This window comes from Equus quagga, chromosome 2 (genome assembly GCF_021613505.1).
Source record: "Equus quagga isolate Etosha38 chromosome 2, UCLA_HA_Equagga_1.0, whole genome shotgun sequence".
Taxonomy (NCBI): domain Eukaryota; kingdom Metazoa; phylum Chordata; class Mammalia; order Perissodactyla; family Equidae; genus Equus; species Equus quagga.
This window is the reverse complement of record NC_060268.1, coordinates 178,127,278-178,149,069: the sequence shown is the minus strand read 5'-3', so window position 1 is coordinate 178,149,069 and position 21,792 is coordinate 178,127,278. Positions and strand designations below refer to the sequence as shown.

General features: G+C 43.6%; 1 protein-coding gene across 1 annotated transcript in view; it reads left to right on the top strand.

The window, feature by feature from the left end:
- The first annotated feature begins 6,044 nt into the window (after positions 1 to 6,044).
- Positions 6,045 to 21,792, top strand: part of ADAM12 (ADAM metallopeptidase domain 12) — a 334,852-nt gene continuing 319,104 nt past the window's right edge. The window contains exon 1 of the mRNA XM_046654059.1: positions 6,045 to 6,489. Within this exon, the coding sequence (XP_046510015.1) occupies positions 6,402 to 6,489 (88 nt within the window). The 5' untranslated portion in view covers positions 6,045 to 6,401. The remainder of the gene's footprint in view (positions 6,490 to 21,792) is intronic.

Here is a 21,792-nt window from a genome sequence, read left to right as displayed (position 1 = left end):
CAGGGCAGAGGCTGTCTGGGAGGATGATTGCGGGAGGCTCAAAGCCATTCTCTGTATCACAAGGCCAGTGGGTCATGAGAATGGGGGCTGTTGTCTGTGTCCCCAGCTCCAGCACAGACACAGAATGAGCTCTGGGGACGTTTGCTCAACTTCTTTTCTTTATTCTTCAGCCCAGCCTAGGACAAAGTAAGCTGAAAAATCTCTTGTGAGTATTGCTTAAGAATATCAAGGGAAGGGAATGCTGGCAGAGTCTATGCCCAGAGAGGCAGTTGGGGTACTTTCCCCACTGATAGGTGTCGGCAGGCTTCCAGCAGTGGGGGTGCTGCTGGGCCAGGATATGGTGGTGATGGAAAATGTCAAATGCTTGATAACTGCTAAAAAATTAAAGCTACTTCAGATCCTAGACCAGAGCTCAGTGCAGGAGGAAGAACCATGGACCCCAGGCCCCAGAAGTTTGAGTTGGCTTTTCTGCCTGAGTCCATCAAGGAGTTAACGGGAGAAAGGAGCCTGCATAAAAGAAGCATAGAAAACTGAGATCCCGGAAGTGGACTGAAATAACTCCAGCGAGGGAGGAGGGCAGCATGCGCCACAAACAAGGCCATGTAGTGAGGGGATGGAGGGCCAAACACCCCCCTATCGGAGTAGTCGACCTCCCCAGGACCACTCAGAACTGCTCCTTCACCTCCAAAGTAGAAACTAGTCCAGGGCTCCGAAGAGAACTTAAAAGTCTCCACTGCAGGAGATCCACCACCAGTAAAGCAGACTCAACAAACCAGCCTGTACTTCCCCTGGCCTCGTGCAGACCCTCCTTGGAGCTCTGTGGCCACATTTGGCCTCCACAGTTTAATAGAAATCAAGAAACTGGAGACGATTCAAAGGAGAGCAAAAAACATGATTAAAGAGAGCAAGAATAGGACCCAAGAGGCAAGTTAAAGAAATTGGGGTTGATTTGCCTAAAACAGTTAAGACGAAATGGGAACTGCATTCAAATACACGAAGAGGGGCCGGTGTCCAGTTATTTCCCTATTTCAAGAGTACAGAATAAGAGGCAAATGGCCTAATTTGCCACAAGAGAAATCAGGTAAAGGAGTTTCATAAATGTATGCATGTCTTGGAAGGGCCTTGCCTGGAATAATTGTCAAGTAGGCTGTCCCCACTCCCTCGGAGGGAGCCTACTGCAGACTAGATATGGAGGCCCCAGCTTGTCTCCAGAGCCCCCCATGATCCCAGCTCTCCTGGCTTCTGGGAGCCTGTGCATTTTTCAGAGCAGAAACCTGACAAGCGAGTGGCCAGCCTGGATGGTGGGAGCATCTGTGCTTCCCCTGGTGGGTCTCCCAATCCAAGAACAAGCATGACCTTTAATCACATTTTCTCTTTGACGTGTTCTAGATACCGTTAATGGCAAATGCCTGCAGGTTCTTTGGCGGCTGATAAGAAATGTCTCACAACTTCCGGAAGTGGCAGCTTAGATCAGATCACTGCGTGACTGGTTAGCCGTGTAGTGAAAATACTCAGAGAACCTTGTGAGGCTCCAGCTCCTAGGCAGTTCTGCTCTGGTGGTTATGGCTGTTACCATGCTCATGTGTACTCTCCATCACTGGGAGGTCAGTCACTCAGTCAACCATCACTCATGGAAGGAACTGAGTCAAAACCGAGAACCAAGCTTGTATTCCTGCTTCTTCCTCTTGCCCCCAAAAAACCACATCAAAGACATATTTATCTACAGATAGGATAACGGCACAGTTTGTTAGTAACCAGGACATTTGTGATGGTGAAGCGGGGGTGCTGTTGATAATTATGCTAGGACAAAACTGAGACCTATGGCCACCCAATCCATAACTCATATTCAAAGCTCAAAAATAAGAAGGAAGGTGCCCTTGATATTGAAGTTATCAGGAATCCTTGCAAGCTAGAAAAAAATGCAGAAAAGGAATGTTTGCTTTATTAAATGTGTACTAGTCATCTATTGTGGCATAATAAATTACCACCCCAAATTACTGGCTCAAAACCACAGACGTTCATTATCTCATGCAATTTCCGTGGGTGAGGAGTTTGGGAGCAGCTTAGCTGGATGATTGGCCTCAGGGTCTCTCAGGAGGCTGCAGTCAGACGCTGCCCTGTGCTGCCATCATCTGAAAGCTTGATTGGGGCTGGAAGGTCCACTTCCAAGATGGCTCACTCCTGGGGCTGTTGGCAGGAGACCTCAGCTTTTCCCTTGGTTCTTCCACAATGGGCTGCTTGAGCGTCCTTGCCACACGCTGCTGGTTTCCCCCAGAGTGAGTGACCTGAGTCACTCAGGCCTTTCCTGATCTCGTCTCAGACTCACAGACTGTCATTTTTCCAGCGTTTTATTCATGAGAATGAACCCCCAAGCCTAGCCCACACTAAGAGGGAAAAAGATGAAGTTTTGTTTCTTGAATGAAGGAGGGTCTTCGAATATTTGGTCATTCTGGTGGTGAGTTCATATTTGTTCTTGAGAGTCCCCATTTGCCTTTCTCTGAGCACTGTCTTTTTATTCAGCCTGCCCCAGGACTCATGGGAGAGGATGGGCATGTGCAGCCAGGAAGCCTGTCTCAGCAGCTGGGTTGTGGCCATGGTAGCTCTCTGTTCCTCCTGGGTGTTGCCAGTCGCTTGGAGTACTTAAAAATGGGCCCTCTGGGGGTGGGGGTGGGGGTAATGAGTTCCCCATCACAGTACGTGTATCAGGGGAAGTTGGATGGTCAAATGACAGGTGACACATGAGTATAGATGAGGGGAGCTAGCCTAAGTGAACTTCCATGTCCCTTCTGACCCAGAGCATCCATGAGTCCCTGATCGCCCCAAGAGCATTCTTTCTTTGGTGTTTGGACAGGCTACTTAAATACGGAGTCTGTGCAGTAATGGAGGTATCAGAGCCAAGAGGGGTTAACCTGCCCAGAGGAGGCTCTTAGGAGCACCTTTCTGAGGAGGTGAAGGCACGGATTCTTGAAAGGAGAAGATGTATGAAAAGAAAAATGGACCTCACGTTATAACAGGCTGAGAAGATCATGAGTTTCAATCTCCCCAAGAGATGGAATTAACAAGATTTGCAAGAATCTTAATTAGGTGGCAATTGTTTGTTGACTTTTGCAGCAAGCTCTGGGAGCTGTGCTCCGACAGATGGAAGCTGTTCCGTGAGCCCGCGTCTGAAGCTCCATCAATAGGTGGAGCTGCAAGGAGGCCGAACCTTCACTTACAGCAGAGATCAGGAGTGGCTGCCTGTAAAATTCTGGCTTAGGAAAATCTGCCTCCATTTTCCATCTGCTTGTATTCAAAGTGGATGGAGCTAAATGTGAGCTTGGGTAAGAAATCGGTGCCCTGTTGATTGTGAATGCCCAGGCTGTTGCACAAAAATAGCATCAGGAAACGGTATCGCAAAGGTCAGTCCTGCTGGAGAGGAAGGGACAACAAGCCATCTTTCTGAAATTTTAATGAGCAGATCCTGGCCTCTGACCCCATACCATTACCTAACAATCCAGTATTGAATGCCATGTCGGCTTCCATTTCCTGTGAATGAAGAGACAGGGTCCCCATCCAAAGGCCAACCATCTGCCGGACGTCAGATTTGCTCTCTGCCTGGCTGGCAGGCGGTTACAGACGAGCATGGAATCTATGCATAGGGTGTCAGCCCAGGCTCCTCGCTTCACAGAGGTGGGGAATTAGAAGGTTAAGAAACCCCGGCTTGTGGCTAGGATTCTCTTTCCTGTCTTTCTTTTTTCCCCTTGCATTGGCTGCTTTGTTTCATTCGGTCAAAAACAAACCAAGGCCAGTCTTATGGCACCTGTAGCCCTTTGGGGGGAGCTTTGCAAATTCCAGGTTTAAAAAAAAATTGGACTTCTACAGTCAAGAGTAACAGCTGAATATTAAAGAACAAAAAGAAATGGATCATTCGGAGAGAAAGTATATAAAACCCCCAGCCCAGTGCACTGCATATATTCAGTCTATTATTAGTAAATAATTTATCCAGGCAGAAAGATTCAAGAGGCCAGCAGCTGGACTCGTCCTAAGGCTAGCCTGTCCCATTGACCTCAAAGGAAACGTCAAGTTCAAAGGGATTTGAATTCTCACCGCACGTCAGGAGCCCCTGTGGGCTGGGAAGCCATGGCCATAGCTCAGTTCATGCTCATGGCCACCTGGGAGGCCTGTATTCTTACTTCCACTTAGATGCTGCAGCTGAAGCTTGGACGTCAGAGTCAAAGACAGGCTGTACCTGCAAACAGATCTGGCGTGGGCTCTGACCCACTTCGCAGCCCTGCGACCACGGGAAAGGCACTTAACCTCAATCTGCTGCAGTCTCCTCATCCAGATAGTCAGGATTCTAAAATGGAATAATGCATGGGAAGCGCTTTAGCATGATACTCCAGATACTCCAGTTATACGAAGTGTGTGATAAATAATGCAGCTAACAAACAGCCCAGTTAACAAACAGCCCAATGATCATTAAATAGGTTAAGTAACCAGCTCACACCATTCAATAGTCATGATTTATCAGTTTGTCCTGCCAGACAGAAAAGTCTTTGAAGGCAGGAGGCCTCTCTCATCAGTTTGTTTTCCCAAGTTCCTAACCTGGCGGTGCTAACTGCTGATGGAGAGAATGAACAAATGAAGGAACAAAGAAAGACAGCCATGCTGAGCAGAGCAGGGCAGGGAAGGAGCAGGGCTTGCCTGAACCTGGGCCTTGGACCCAGGCCTCGCTTCCAGACGGAGTGTTGAGATGTCCTGGCACTGAGACGGGGGCCTTTGGGCCAGTGTCTCTGGCGTTTTAAACAAGGCCTGCTCTTTGTTGAGAGGGTTGACCTGGTTCCTGGGAACACTGTAAAAACCTGGGGGCAGGAGGGAGATAGTGAGAAAAGCTGCTTTCCAGTAGGAAGAAATGGTAAGGAAGGGGGTTTCCTCGGTGGCTGGCTAATGGCCTCTTAGAATGAGGCCTCTTGGGGGAACTGGTGGGAGGTCACAGGACAGATTTCCATGGGTGGCTCCCCGCCCTCGCTGCACAGTAGAATCACCTGGGGCTTTGAAAACTCTTCAGGCTCCGCTTGTTTTAGGAGATTCTGAGTTCATTAACTGGGGGGTGGGGGGGAGGGGGGGTTTCTATCTCCTTAACTCTTTTGGTTCTAATAAGACACCAAGGTTGGGGGTCACTGTAGCCCCACAAGGTGGTTGGCAACCTTCCTTAATGCATCCAGCTCCTTCAGTTTGGGTAGCTCCCTTGTCTCCCAGAGGGCAAGAAGTCCTATTAGAAAAACTGACACAGGAGCTCGAGGCTGTCAGGCGCAAGAAGGAGAGGTCCTCCATTCATTTGGTTGCTGTTTCCCAAACACCCGGTGCTCCCCTGACTCCGTGGCCTGGAGAGTCTCATTCCCAAGGCAAAGAAGGGCGCCCGGGAAGCTGTATTTTTAACAGACGGGCCCAGATGCTTCTCATGATCAGGAAAGTTTGGGAAACATCACTGTACACCCTTTTCTGGGTCCATGCCATGGAAAGGAAACGTGAGTCAATCTATCAACGTGAAACCTAAAGTAATACATCAAAGCGTAATGCCCAGGCGGCCTGTGCCTGCGAATCCAACCTTATTTCTCGGGCATGAAGTGTCCGTTTGGGGGCTTAGGGGAAGGTCGCGGGACGCCCACCCGGCCGGTGGACCGCCTTTCAGACTTGCTACCCGCGTTCCGCGGGTTCCGGGCGAGCCGGGGAGCGAGCAGCCGAGTCATCATTTCCAGCCTCAGACTGGAAAGCTGGACCGTGCAGCCGCGTGTGCTCTTGGCAGTCGGGCGCCCCGGGCCCCGCGGCCACATCATCCTGGGGCGGGGATGTGTGCGCTCCGGGCGCCCGCGCCTCCACCGAGCCACGTCTGTGCCGCCAGGGCGCGCGGCCCGGGAGGCGCCCTGCACCGAGCCGCCCCCGGGGGTGGGCGAGCGCAGGCTCTGGGCGGGACCCTGGCGGGGCACCCTGAGCGGTCTCTAGGACCCGCGGGACGCCGCCGGCGGGCGGGGGTGCGGGGGAGACGATAATTTGTTCCGTGGTAATGAGAACGGTGACTGTTGGCCGTGGATCCATTTCACAGGCCTGCCTTCTCTCACTAACGATCTTCCTCGTCCCCGGGCCAACTCGGACAGTTTGCTCATTTATTGCAACGGTCAAGGCTGGCTCCTGCCAGAACAGCGCGCGCGCGCACACACGGGGGGAAAACTTTTTTTCTTTAAAAAAATGAAAGCCTAGACTAGCTCACCAGCGGCGCGGGCGCTGCGCGAGGGGTTCGGAGTTGACTCCCTGCAGCAGGAAATCCCTCGGGTCGCGACGCCCGGCCCCCTCTCGGCGCCCGCGGGGGATGGTGCAGCGCTCGCCGCCGGCCCCGAGAGCTGCTGCACTGAAGGCCGGCGACGATGGCAGCGCGCCCGCCGCCCGCGCCCCCCGCCCGCGCCCTCCTGCTCGCCCTGGCCGGGGCTCTGCTCGCGCCCCGCGCGGCCCGAGGTAAGTCTCTGAGCCCACCCGGCTCCCTGCTGGTCCCCCCGCTGTCCTCTCCCGCCCGCCGCTCGGGGTCGTCCGCTGGCTGGGGTCTCGTCCCTCGGGGGCACCTCGCGCAGCACTAGGGGGACACCGAGGAGCAGGGCTGCCCCGCGAGGCGGCGCACCGGGGCGCAGCTGCGGAGCCCCCCCTCCCCCGCTCGGGTTCCCGGGGCAGAGAGGACCCTCCCTCCCAGGTGCCGCTTCCCGGGGGGAGGAGGGAGCACTTGGCTCGGGGCCTGGCAACCGCCAGCGCGGAGCCCGGATGGCACAGCCTCGGGGCTGCTCCCCCGTCCCCTCCTCTCTCGGGTGTCATTTGTTAGGGTATCTCTCTCTGTCTTGACAGTTACACGTGTCGCCCGGGATGATGCGCGTCGGGTCCTCTTACTGTCCCTGTCCCTTAGTGACCCCCCTCCCCAGGCTCTGGGTCAGCTCTCTGTGAGGTTTCCTTTCCACCCCTGCCTCCCCCGCGGATACACTTGGGGGACGCGCAATAATCACGCAGGTGAGCCTTCCCTTCTCCGCAGGTGTGCCTGCTGTGTTCTACGGTCTCCGTGTTTAAAAACTAACTCTTTTGCCTGCCGCTTCAGTTTTCTTTTCCTCTCTTTTAAATTCCGCATCGCTCACTAGTTGTTAGTGGCGGCCAAACTTGAGCAGAATTTTTCCGCCTCCCGCCACTCCGTCAGTTTCTCGGGCATAAATAACCTTAAATCCACCTTGTGTAAAGCGACAACTCATTTAGGAGTTAAACTAGAGTGTGGAGATTATAGCTGTTTTCTAGGTCTAGATTTTCCCAAGTTGTATCCCCTTAAAATTGGGCACCTGTGGATGCTTTCTTTTTGCATAATGAAGACTCACCCAGCAGGTGCCTTTTTAAAAATGCAGAAGCTTCCCTGGATCTCCGCCACCGCCGCCGTTGTCTTTCCACCGCTAGAGGCGCTGTCGGTCTACCAATGGATGCCTTGCCTTGGCCTCTAAGTCCAAATTTCTATGATTCTACATAACAGGCATTTATTTTTCAACAACTGGCCTCAATCACCAACCGTTACCACTTTCTGGTACGATTTATTTTGCAATTGCCACTGCTACCCTCCACCCCCATCGCATCTACTGTAATGTGGTTAAAACTCAGTTCTCATTAAAATCCACACAGCAGTGAAGACCAATTTGGGAATTAATGATTAAATAAAAGGATTGCACAAACTAATGAAGAAGCAATGAGAAAGCCAAGAAAGAATACTGTTGACTGTTTAGTTAAAGAACTCTATGACCTGCAAATGAAAATACTGGTAGTCAAAAGTGTTTTGAAAGACTTTTGTACAAATTGGTCCTTTTGAATGTTTATTGAGAATGAACTTTGTAAGAACTGAAACAGAATCTCAAAGCGTGCCTGAGGTGGTCTTTAACTTGGCACGTGCTCTATCCACATAACAGAAGTCCACTGAGCATGGGCAATATTTCTTTTTAGAGGAAAATGTTTACTAAATCATGCTAATAATGGGAAATTATTTCACAGAAGGGGGCTATTATTTTATGACTGCAGCTTTGGTGGAGAAAGTTTTTCCTTAGGATACATATGACTCAAAATAGAAAACCAGTTAGGCCTAAACATTTCGAGTGGGTTATGTGTTGTAATACCCCAGCATTCCCTGTTTACCCTCAGATTCTCAGTATCAAGTCTTAAATCAATCAGTGCACCAAATCATAGCATTGAGGTTGTTTAAAAATCCAAACATATAATGAAACATTGCTTTGTGTTGGCAAGAGAAAAATCAGGAATTACCCCTGTTGAAGGCAGAGCATATTCTGGGCTTCGTGTCTCTGTGTGTTAACCCTGAGCTCCAGACCGGTTGCCTGCTTGGTACCCTCCAGTGTCATCTCAGCCCTGACAGGTCCCAAACAGAACTCTGGATCCCAAACCCTCCACTCCTGAATCCATTCCTCCCCTAGTCATCCCAACTCAATAATAGCATCCTCTGCCTTCTCCAGATGCCTCAGGCAAACATCTGGTAAGTCATCCCTGAGTCTCCCCTTTCCCTTCATGAACCATCAACTTCCAAAATGTATTCCCATCTACCCACTTCTCTCCATTTCAAAGTGTGCCTTCCCCAGCCTAGGCCACTTCTTCCCCTTCTCTTTATCTCTTTTGCAGAAGCCTCTTATCCCAATATAATAGCATCCTAACCGGTCTGCTGGCTTTCCCTCTTGTCCCTGCACAGTGTATTCTTCCCAACACCACAGCCAAAGTCATCATTTTCAATCATGAGTTGGATCATGCTGGTTTCCTGTTTAAAACTCTCCAGTGGCTCTTAGGAAAATCCAAACCTCTGGATGACCTAATCTCTATTTTCCTCTGTGATCTCCTTGCTTACCGTTCTCCCCCTTGCCCATTGTACTCCAGCCACGCTGGCTTCTCTTCTTTCCAACTTTCCAATATAGTATTGCCATAATTTTTTAAAAAACAATGTTCAATGTTTGCACTATGAAGACTTTGCAAATATTGTTCACAGTTGAGCCACACAGCGTCCTACAATTCTATTTCACCCCCTTACAACTTTGTGTTTTTCCTAGAGTTAATAATTGCTTTGTTTTTGTTTTTTTGCTTTGCTTTCTGTGTACCAATCTCTACCTTACCTCCAAAGTTTCTGGAAGAATTTTTAAACTACTTTCAATATGATCAAAGACATCAGGTAATCTATCCATTATTTATTTTTTCTTGCTGTCGTCTCCTGGAGCCTTTTATCCTCCTGATCCAACATGAACGGGTTAGTTTTTTTTCCCCTTAATAATTTTATATTGATTAAATGTTGAAATTATAATATTTTGGGTAAAATTAAGTTAAATTCATCTAAAACTGGTTACTTTTTTTTTTAGGCATGCAGGACGGCTCTTGTCTCAGGACTACCCTATTAGTAAGATGCTAGAAATTCCTCTTGCATCCTTCCTGGGTTGGGTCACCTATTTTCCAAGCATCATAACTTTCTCTTCCTTAGTTTATTTCTTATTTTTGTGGAGCGCATCTTCTGGTAACTTCCTGAGGAAGGGCGTGTGGCAGATAAAAATTTTTTGATAACTCGTCAGGAATGCTTTCAGTTGCAAATAACGGAAAACCTGACTACAGCAATTTTTTTTTAAGTTTTTTTTTTCCTTTACCTTTACATAACAAGCAGTGGTGAAGTAAGCAGTGTGGTCGCTGGGGTAGCGGGTCAGTGATACTATCAGAGACCCAAGCTCCTGCTTTTGTTTGTATCTACCATACTTATACGCTGGGTTTTGCCTTTATGTTTACTGCTTCATGGTCTCATGGAGGCTGCGGTACCTCTTGGCTTTATATGTGCATTCCAGGAGGTAATAGGGCAGAAGAGGCGAAAAAGCAGAGCCAGGCAAATCTATTTTATCAGGAAAATTGGACTATTTCCAGAAACCTCTGTAGCAGATTTTCTCTTGGCCAGACTGTGACACAGGGCTACTGCGAGCTGCATGGGAAGATAGCAAAGGAAATATTTTTAGCTGTACACATTGGTGTTTCAAACAACACAGAGTTCTGTGAGTAAGAAAGAAGGTTGGAATGTGTGTCTGCTATAGCTTGCATACAAATATGTATATATATTTGTATATATATGTATATGTACCCTTGACTGCTAGTTTGTTTAGGTATAAAATCCTAGGGTGGAAGTCATACTTCCTCAGTATTTATAAAACATTTCTTCATTGCCTCTGTGCCCGTTGCTGCTTGAGAACTTGATGGTACTATGTCAGTCCTTTAAATGTAGGCTGTTTTTCTTTCTGGAAGCTTTTATCCTATTTTTATCCCTAGTATTTTTTCATTTCATGATGATATCTTTTAGCTAATTTCTTATCAGTAATCGTGCTGGGCACTCTGTGGGCCCTTTCAGTTTGGAAACTCATGCCATAAAGTTCTAGTACTTTCTTGTATTATGTCTTCAATTATTTCTTCCTCACTGTTTTTATCATGCTTTTCTGAAACTGCTATTAGCTGAATATCCCACCCTCCTGAAAACATCCTCTAATTTTCATCTCTGTATTTTTGTTCTACTTTCCGAGTTTAATTTTATTTACAACCCTGCTATTCAAGTTATTTCTGTTACTGATATTTAATTTCCAAGATATATTTTTGTTCTATGAATGTTCTCCTTTTTGTGTATTCTGTTTTTATTTCATAATAGATGCAAGATTTCTATGAACTCTTGGAGTCTATTAATTTTTATTTTCAAGCGTTCTTTTGCCCACTTCGTTCTTAGCATTAGCTGTGAGATTCTTCCCTGTCCCCATTTTATCGTCTCTGCCTTTCTTCAAATGTCTGAGTTTCGGCTCTCTGTTTATATTTAATAAGGAGACACTAAGAAGCTGATTGAAAGTTCTGTGTGTTTCAGAAGCACACATTATGTTGCAGGGACCTTCATACATCGTTGTATCTTTTTTCTTAGGCTGATCAGTTTCCCCAAAGAAGAATCTTGCAGCCTTCAGCTGAGGATTTAAGCCTGGTGGCAGGGTCTGTGAGCTGGGTAGGAGATCAGAGTTAAGGGGAAGTGTGCTTAAGGGTGAAGGTGTTTTGTTGTTGTTTTCAGTTTGGCACCTCGTTACCCCTCCCTCGCTCTCAGCTACGCCCAGGGTCGTGAGTGTAGAACTTCTCTGCTTCGGTGTCTCCAGAAAATACAACTCCTAGTCTGTTGGCAAGGGGGTGGCACTCCCCTAGCTCTGCTGGCTTTGCAGCGGACCTGACACTCTAGCTTCTCCTTGGCTAGTCTTTCAGCTCGGCCTGTACTGGCCCTCAGGATGCCCAGTGCCTTCCATTCCCAAGCCTTTCTGGGGTTCTGCTCATCCATCTCACCTTCTTGATGGTTTCCCTCCTCTCCAGGCAAACAGGGTTCCAGCTCTCTTCTCTGCTGAGTAGGTTACTATTTGTCATCCTCTGCCATCTGCCAAAGCTTTAGTTGCTTTCTCTTACCTGCCGTCATCTTCTCTCCAGTTCTCTTTGTTTATTATTGTTGTCATTATTATTCCTTGTGGTAGGGTTTCAGGAGGGCGTATGGGAAACCCTGTGGATCTGCTGTATCCGTGTAGCAGTCAGCCCCTGCTGTGAGGACCACACTCCCCAGATGGACAGGTTTCCTTTCTCTCACTTCTCCTTCGACTCTTTCTATTCCTTCCTTGTGGAAACAAAAATTACATCCATTTTTAAATGTTTCAAAACTTTCTCTTCAAATTCTGTAAATACTTAAAGTTAGCATATACCTAATTAGATAGATGTTGCAGCTGTGGAAACTGTAAAGCTTTTTTTTTTTTTTTAAGGGCTGCAACTACATCATCTAAAAAGCTAAGCATATTTCTTCCTGGAGTAGATGATGCTGTAATGAACTCATTACAGTTGGAAAAAATTTTTTTGTTTTTGTATCAGAGTGTGTTCCAGAGGCCTTTTTAAGCTAAGTTGTTCCTGCAGTGTCTATGATTTATAAAGACAGGTGTGAGAAACATTTTCAGATGTTTCTTTGGTACCAAATGGCTAGCCTCCTAGCCCTTTGGCTGTGTGCCCACTGGGAGCCGTATTAAACAGCTCTGTAGTATGTGCATTTCTTTAATTATCAGCTCTCTGGGATTGAGAAAGTGAAGTTGAAATAATCTAGACAGAATGTTTAAGGAAATAGTTTCTGTGAATTTTTAGTAGCTGTTTCTTTGTGTGTTTGTTTAGTATTTTATTAAACCCCAAGTTTTTATACCAGCACGTAGTCATTTAAAAAGGCATTTATTGAGTGCTTTGCTGCCAGGAGCTGTTCTGAGATCTTTGCTTGCACGCTCTCGTGCAGTCCTCGTGGAAGAATCCTGCAGCCAGTCGTGTTATTACCCTCCCTCTCCAGAGGAGGAACCTAGGGCTTCAGATGATGAGTGTCTGCTAAGTGCCAGATGGAGGGGCTCTCCAGCCTGTCTCATGACGGAGACGGGGTCGTCACCGAGCTGCGGTAAACATTTTGTAATCTCTGTGCTCTATCTTTGGAATAATTACAATGTCTATAGCAATGAGCTTGTAATTTAGTTTGGTTATAAACAGAATGATAATGCAGTTCAAATAAACTTGATCTGCCAATCGAAATGTGCGCGTTGAATCTCATGCTTTCTGACAGGCTGCCCTTTTCAATCCTCAAACTTCCTCCAGCTCGTTCTTCACTCTGCATCCTTGTGCTTTGTTTAATGCCCAGTATACCTTGCCTCTGACTGATAGATGGGATCGACAAGCCGAATAATTCAGCATCATATTGATGTTGTTTATCCTTTAAGCTTTTATGTCATCCCAAGGCTATAGGAAGAGCTCAGCTTCCAGGCAACTGCTTAAAAAATTGGGCCATCTCCTCGGACTCAACCTGGACCTTCTGGCTGTTCACCTGCTCCTAGGAGCTTGGGCCACCCCAGTCAGTCTAGGTGATCCAATCTTAGAACTGTTGATCCACCTGCCATGCCTTCCCTCCGTGGGACATGGTGATCACTGGCCTGCAGTTTGACCAAAAGATTCCTTGGTTTGTATTTTGCCATATTTGTAATGAAAGCTAGGATAGGATTTAAGCATTTATCGTGAGATCTATGCTCACAGGAATCTGAATGTCATCTGAGAACCTGGTTTTGCTTTTTCGTTTTCATTTTTTAAGTCCTGGGGGTTTTGGTAGGGTTCTTGGGAGCCTGCGTTAGGATTTAGAGTCTGTGTTATATCTGAGTGTAATTGTACTGCGGTTTATGGAATAGCTGTATTCCTGAAGTGCGGCATCCTAAGTAAACTTTCTAAACTAAAATCATTTTTTCAGCCAATTTCAGTATAATTTGAGATGTTCATGAAAAAGATGATTGAGGAAGAATTTTGACCCTCATCATCCATTCTCTTATAAAAACCGAAATATTTTTAAAGTGGAAAAAGGATAGAGAATAAATTACACACTCATACTCTTGCCAACTAGATTTTACTATATATGCTTCAGAATTTTTAAAATTTAAAGATGTAAGATGTTAAAGATATATTTATAACAATCCCCTATTCTCCGTACCCATCCAATTCCTCCTCGTTCTTCAGAAGCAACCGCTACTCTGAAGCTGGAGGGTTTGTATGTATATACATATCCCTAATCAATATTTGATATTGTTTTTGTACTTAAATATTATATAAATGGTGCCCTACCATATACAACAGCCTTCTGCAACTTGCTTTTTAAAAATCAACATATTTTTAAAGATTTATTCATGTTGATACATGCGCTTGCTTCATTCCTTTTAGTTGAATGACTAAACCATAAATTGTTCACTTCTCTGGTGATAAATATGTTTTCCCCAACTTGTTGATATTGCGATGGTGCGAGGATACTTGTACCTATCTCCTTGCACACAGGCGTGAGCTCTAGCGAACCTGTTACAAATGGATGGTTGAGATACGCAGTATGCCTATTTTCTATGTTAATGTATTTTGCTCTGTTGCTTCCTAAATTTCTTGTACCGATACCTACTTGTTAGGGAGTTCTGGTTACCTACATTTTTGCAAATACTAGGCATTTTCAGACTTTTAAATGTTGCCAAGCTGGATGTGAAATATTTCATTGTCTTCCTTGGCATCTTTCTGACTTCTAGAGACTCTAAGACTCTTTCTATGTGTTTGTATTGTTCTTTGTGTTTCTTCTTTGAATTACTTATTCTTATCATTTGCACATTTTTCTTAAGTTTAGTTTAAGAAATCCTCTCTGTCCTAAACTCCAAAAGAGACTTTTTAACATTTTTTCTAAATTTTAGCTTTTTGCTGTTCACTTTTAGTATAATGGGAATTTATTTTTTTATTTATCCTATGAGATCAGCGTCTGTTTTTTCCCCATATCGAGAAGATAACCAGTCGTCCCAGTAATATTCATTGAATCCTTTTCCCCTCTAATAAACACGAACTATGGGCAGACATGCTTCTGGGTTCCTTGTTCCGTTGGACTGTTGATTTATCCCGTTTCCAGTGTTGTACCACTTTCACTATTCTGTACTTCATAATAAATCTTACGTGTTTAGATTGGTTGGTGTGTAGAGGATAGACCCTGAGATCTGCTTGCCGAGGTTTGCATATCAGTTCTGCCATCTGGTTACTGCTGTGGGACCTTGGGAAGGTGATTGACCGTGCTGTGTTGTCGAGACTCCCCCAGTGTTAGCACTGAGCGTCCCACGTCGCAGGAAACCCCTCAGTGCTGGGCACACCATAGTGGTTGGTTACCCTAAACCTCAGACAAATTATGTGACCTTTTCTCCAGTGTCTCCCTCTAGGAAATGGTGGTGATGTATTATCTGCCCCACAGTGTGGGGAGGATTAATGAGATAATACAGGGAAAGGGCTGTGAACAGTGACTGGTCCATGCTGAGTGCTCAACAAGGGTTAATTTCCCCTTCTCCTCTCCCTTTTGACTATTCTCAAAACATTAGTATTTCATATGAACTTTAAAATCTTCTTGGAAATTTCTGCAAAATACCCTTTGGGAGCTTATAGATTAATTTGGGGGAGAATTCACATCTCATGACGTCAAAGCTTCCTGTCACAAATATGGTCATTTCTTTATTTACATGTTTTCTTTAATGTTATTCAGTAAGTTTTAAATAAGTTTTTCTCTAAAGATCTTACCTATCTTTATGAGATATATTTTGAGGTACCTAATAGATCTGTTGTTATTCTGAATGGCGTCACTATTTTTATTTTTAGATTTTAACTTTTTAACATGGAAAATTTTAAACTGTGCAAAAGAAGACCAACTGGTATAATGAACACACAAGTCTATTACTCAGCTTCTACAAGTGCCAGCTCATGGCTAGTCTTGTTTTACCTGTGGAATTGTATCTTTTATAAAAGTTCTTATTGATGTTTTCTTTTCAGTATAAATGAGTGTTACTGGTTTTTGTATTTTGATTTTGAAGTCAGCAAGCTTACCCTATTTTTATTAGTTCTAATAGTTTGTAGATGACCTCATAGAAGTTCTAAGAGAATTATTACTTGAAAATGATGGTAAATTTTGTGGTTTCCTTTACAGTTCTTATGCATTCTACTTCTTTTATTGGCTAGCACTTCCATTACAATGACAGACAAAAGTGATTCCAAGTGTCCTTGGTTTTTGTTTCAACTTTAATGAGAATAGCTTTTCACCACTGATTAAGATGTTTACTGCAAAATTTTGTCAGATATGTTTTATCAGGTTAAGAACGTTTCTAAATGCTGCTAGTTTGCTGAAACGTTTTCTTTTTAACGTATATAAATGGTTGTTTAATTTTTTCAGACTTTTCCTCACCGTCTGCTGGTATGAGCGCTTGCTCGTTTGTTGTGGATGTCCCCCTCTTCTAGGTTACTGGTGTAATGCATTACATAGTAGATTTCACGTTGTTAAACCATCCTTGAACAGCTAGGATGAATCCACCAGGATTTGAGTGCACTTTTAAAATATAATGTTAGATTCCATTTACTAAGATTTTATTTATGAGTTTAGCCCCTATAGGGAAATGTTCATAACTAACGTTAGTCTCTAATTTTCCTTTCTCTAAATGTCTTTGTTTACTTTTCATTTGAAAGTTACACTGTTAGCCTCATAAAGTGAGTTAAGGAGCCTTACCTCCTTTTCTATTCCTAGGGCAGCTGAAGTATAAGAGGTTATTTTTTTCTTAGCGGTTGTTGGAACTTGTCTTAGTATCATCAGGATGTGGTACCGTTTTTTAAACAGAAATCTAACAGTTGATTCAATCTCCTCAATGCTTATAGTGCTATTTGTATTTGCTCTTTCTTTCTGAAGTAATTTTGTTGCATTTTTCTTTTGTAGATCCTTTATTTTTGTTTTCCATTTCATTACATTTTGTCCCTTTCTTCTACTTTCTTGGACTTTATACTGTTGTTCTATTTCTCACTTCTACTGAAAGCTTAGCTCTGTCATTTTCGATCATCCTTCTCTTATATTCACAAAGGGGGATATTTTCCCTCTGAGTCTTGCTTTCACTGGTGCACACATTTTGCTTGTAGTTTTGTTGTCATCCATCCCAAAGTAGTTTAAAACTTGAATTATGAGTTCTTTTGATTACTAAGTTATTTAGACATGTTTTGATTAGTGTGTATGTATGTGTTTCATTTTCCAAATGCTTGGGATAAGGTTAGTTATCTTTGTTACTGATCTCTGATTTCAGTGCACAGGTGTCAAAGAAAGTGGTCTGTGTCCTATTGACTCTCATATATTTGAAGTTTTCTTTATGAGCTCATGCATGGGTTTCTTTTTTGTAAAAATTATGTGTATGTTTGAAAATAATGTATATGTGCTACGTCTTGGGTGTGGAGTTCTAGATATGTCAATTAGATTAAGCTTGTTAACTGATGTCAAATCTTGTATTATACTGAATATTTTTGGCTCAATATTTCTAAGAGAGGTGTTAATAATCTAATATAATCATGGATTTCCCATTTCTCCTTGTAATTTTGTCTATTTTTTATACATTTTGAGGCTGGTTTGTTGGGTCCATTCAATTGTGTACAGCTTCAGAATTGTCTAAGACAAATATTATTGTATCAGTTTTCTTTTGGTTAATATTTTTTTGATACATCTTTTTTGATCTCTTTACTTTCAAATTTTCCGTGTCATTGTATTTCACGTGTCTAGTATAAACAAAATATGCCTGGATTTTTAAAACTTAATAATTACTGCCTTTTAACTGACTAGTTTCATCCATTCACATTTATTGTACCTTTGATGTTTTTTAACTCTTATTCCATGTTGTTCTCTATTTACCATTGCTATTTTTACATACTTTTTATATTCTTTTCTGTCTCCTATTATATTGCTGAAGGCGTATTTATACCCAATTCTCTCCAGGTCTGTTAACTTAAAGGTTATATATTCTGTTTCCACATTTTTAGTAGTGCTGTGAAATTTTTAACTTTTGCACTTCTGGTGACAATTCTAAAGGCAGTCAATAACTCTGGTCCCCTCCCAGACGATTCTACAGGCTGAGATGCTGGAATATGTTTTTATTGCTCTTACCATTTATTAGTATTGTTGGCTAGCATTTTGGTTTTACCATTTTGAAACACATCTCTCATCAAAAAATACAATGAGGTTGTAGTAGGCTTTGTTTTTGTTTTTAATAGTCCAGGCTTCTTTTGATGTATTCAATGTAACCAGCTCTTTTTTTTCCATCATGGCTTCTTGCAAACCTCTTCTGCCCTCCTGGATTCAGTTTGCTTCTTATCAAAGTAGTGTTGCATTGAAGGTCTATGAGTAGCAAACTATCTTTTTGCCTAGAAAATGTTTATTTTCTCTTTTTCATGAATGTCACATTATCTATATATAGAATTCTAGGTTGGCAGTTTTTTTTTTTAAGCAGATAGTACCTATGGGATCCTGGCCTCTACTGTTACTGTTGAAAAGTCTTTAATAATTTAATTTTCTTTAGTTTCATAAGTTCAATGATTGTTCTTTTTCACAAATTTTCACAAAATCTGGTTGCTTTTGAGATCGTTCTTTGTCGTTTTTATTTGTGCTTCTGTCGTTTTATTATTATGTTTTTTGAAATGGATTTCTTTTTAATTTGTGTACATCTGGCCTTGCTGCACTTCTTGAATCCAATCAGTTCTAGAAAGTTCTTAGCCATTATGTCTTCAATTGCTGTCTTGACCCTATTTTCTCTATTATCTCCTTTGGACTTTGATTGTATGTGGTTGGGCCTTCTCATTCAATCATCCTGTTTTTAACATCTCTTTATCACTCTGCTTTATGTTCTGGGGGATGTCTCCAAGTCTAAATTCCACTTCACAATTCTTTCTTGAGCTTTATCTAAACTGCTGCTTAAATTCTCTGTGGACTTACTTTGCATTTTCCAACGTCTTAAATTTTTCATTTATAGAAGCTTTATTTTATTCTTTTTCAAACCTGCTAGATCTTTTAAAAATAATGTTTCATTATCTTTCTTTATGGTTTCTATGTATTCTTCTATGTCTTTACAACTTTTGGACATATATGTCGTTATCCCTTTCAGATTATTCTATTATCTCTAGTTCTTAGGGTGCTGAATCTGTTTTATCAGAGATTATCTCTTCTAATGCCTTGCAATTTTGAATTGTGAACTCATTTTCAGCTTTTGCCCTTCTACCACTGTCCCCTCCGTGGGAGTGCTATGCCCCTTGGGTTATGAAAGGTCTGCTGGAGCAGAGTTTGTCTGCTTATCATAGGTGTTTTTAGGATTTCACTCATCTGAGCCCAGTTTTTAGGTTAATTTCTCTTCTTGGGAATTTTATACCCATGCTTATTATAATTTTGGTCTTCACATCCGTGTGGCAAAGGCTTGAAGTCTTGATTTTTCTTGAGAGACTGCCTAACTCTCACAAGCTGTCTGGGTAGATACGGCAACTTTGCAGTCTCCCTGGGGCATTTGGTAGAGTTTCTGTGGCCCCTTGAACTTGAGAAGGGCAGTCCTGCAGGGTCCTGGCTTTATGCAAGGCTCTCAGCTCCAGTTCCCCATCTCGTGTGTTCCAGATCGTACCTCCTGTCATTAAAATTACAGCTCCTAGACTGAAGGCTGGTATCTGCTGGGCCTCCTGGGTTCCATGGCATTAGCAGGCTTTGAATGCTCTGGCTTTGAATGTTCTGCCTATGAATTCCTTTTTATTTATGGATTCTGGTAATTTCCTTTCTTTCTAGTTTAGTTATGTATGTACTATAAAAATGTCACATTGTATTTAGCGTTTTACATGTTCATAGTGGGAAGGTTTTCTATCTGCATCAGCTCAGTCCACCATGCTTTCAGAGCTGAGTCCTCAACATCGATTCTTTGGTGATCTTAGTCAACAAATTTATTTGTCCACTGTAATCCCAGATTTGTGCCAGGAGCTGGGGATACAATGGGGAGAAAAACAGACACAGACCCTCACTTCCTGGCATGTAGAGTGAGTGGCATCTAAAGATGTACAGAAAATGAGTTGAACCCCCCTGGCACCCTGATTCTTAGCTTCCAAAACTCCGAAAACTTGGTCAGAAAAGCGAGTCAGCTGCTTTCCTGCTGGCCTGTTGTCTTTGCCTTGGCAGCTGCAGGGGTGAGATGTGCTAATGATGGGGCCAAGCCAGGCTTTGGGGGTGAAGCATCAGCTGTTCCCATCTCCCTCTGGCTGAGGCAAAATGAGAACAGCTGGGAAACAAGGCCGGCATACACTCCCAGAAGCCGCTCCACTGCCAGCGGAGGTGTCAACAGAATTGCCTTCATGGGAGCCTTCCAGGAGCGTATATTGAATTTGTTCCATACTTTAAAATTCTAATAAAGAGAGCAGATTGTATAATGGGGTACGCTGAAGATTGAAACACTCCTGTGTATATCTTTCTAACTTTTGGAATGGATAATATGATCCCATGTAGATTGGTTTCTCCACTGATTTATCTAAAAAATCAGATGCCTGACGTCACTAAAATTTGGATGTGTACTCAATTCATTAAGTTTGCCTTCTGATTTCTTAGTAGGAAAAGTCTGCTCCTTTGAGCATAATTTATTCAGCTGCGATAGATTGTCCTCCTGAAGCTTCTCTCACAGTTGACACATATTTCAGTCTCCTCCTTTTCTTGTCTCTGCTCACCTTTAAAAAGTGCTTTACAACCTTCCTTCTTACTCAACACTGCTGAGGGCCCAGCCACTGGTCAGTAAGTAAGTGGTTCCCAAGGGGTGGCAGAAGGGAAGGGATAGGGTATAGTGTGAAAAACCAAGCCAAGACAGCTGTGTTAAAGTATGGAAGAATCTCTAATAGAAGCTTCTGCTTCTCTTATGGGCAGAAATGGCATCAAATCATGAGGTTTCTTGAACTTATCTCCCCGACATCACTTCCATGTGGATTTAGCGGGTCGAGAGAGCTGTGTGTTCTTGCGCTGTCGTAATGAGATTGAGAGGTGGCTGGGATCATGGCCAGGATTCTGAACCTGCAGTGAGAAGACGTGGCTCTGAGTTCTGCCTTGGCCTCTTTCAGCTGTGTGACCTTGAGGAACCTACTAAATCTTTCTGAACCTCAGTCTCCTTATATGTCAAAGAAAAATAAGGATGCAGCTTCCCTCACTGAGTGGGGATGAACACTGAATGATGTAAATGTTGGGCGAAGCATTTTGTAATTTAAGGTCTTCCCTTTAGATTACGCAGTGTGGGGGCACCTGGTACCACTGTGCCTTCTGTGGCCTAGGTTTGCCCTCACGTCCTGGAAGTCACCAAGTTCTCAGCGTCCGTGAGCCACCCTCCCCCCTGCTCTTGGTAGATGGGTGTACAAGTTAATCCCAAAGGTCCACAGAGCGGGTGGCAGAGGTTTGGGAGAGCAGGACAGTTTTGCTCCTTTTTCTCCCACCTCCCATCTCATGTTTCAGACTTTGTTTTTATTGATCCAGAGTTAGGGCGTCTCTTTGTTAAAGAGGGCCGTTTGAGGTTGTTGTAATAACGTCAACTCTTTCAAATATCATTTAGTTATAGCAAACAAAACGATTATTAGTTTCCTTCTTCGCCACTCTATGGGACATATTGTGGGCTTGGCATAAGGGCTGGAGAAAGAACAAATGGTGGCAGAGATCAGGCCAGGGGCATGGATTTTTCCAGCCCCCAGCTTCCTCTGGCTTCTTGAGAAAGGGAGTTGGGAGCAGAACTAAGAGCTGAATTGCAAGGAAAATAAAATTTTAAATGCTCATCCGAGTGATGGGTAGGTATTAATAAGAAGTGCTGTAGAAGTAGGAATCTCTCACATTCTGTGGATTAAGCATATCTGTAAACTCTTAACTTTTGAGTTAATTACCAGTTAGAGTATGTGATTGCAGTAGTACGACCAGTTAGAAGCTCTGCATCCTTGTGGTTCCGATCAATGCAAATTTAGAACATTCCAGAATCTGACAGAAATGTCCCACTCTAAGACCAAATGTTTGTGTTATTTTCCCAATTTATAGAAAAAAAATGAAAAGGTGTATTTTTCCCCTCTGTCAAGATTATCTCCTGAATCTTTCTTCTACTGTTTTCATACTTTTGTATATGGCTGTCATTTCCGCTGAGTTGCAAAGAAGCAAATGAATTTTAAAAAATGTCTACTCAGTCTCAGTTCAACACATTATCAGACAAGGCTCAAGGGCTCCTGGTTACAGTTTTACCTGCGTACCTGGACAATGGTCATATTTCCCACTGGTAATCACTCTTACTTTGAGGATAGAGTTAAAGAATTCCACAAAGGAGTCTTTTGGATTTCTGGCACACAGAAAGCACAAAAGCTTACGTGCAT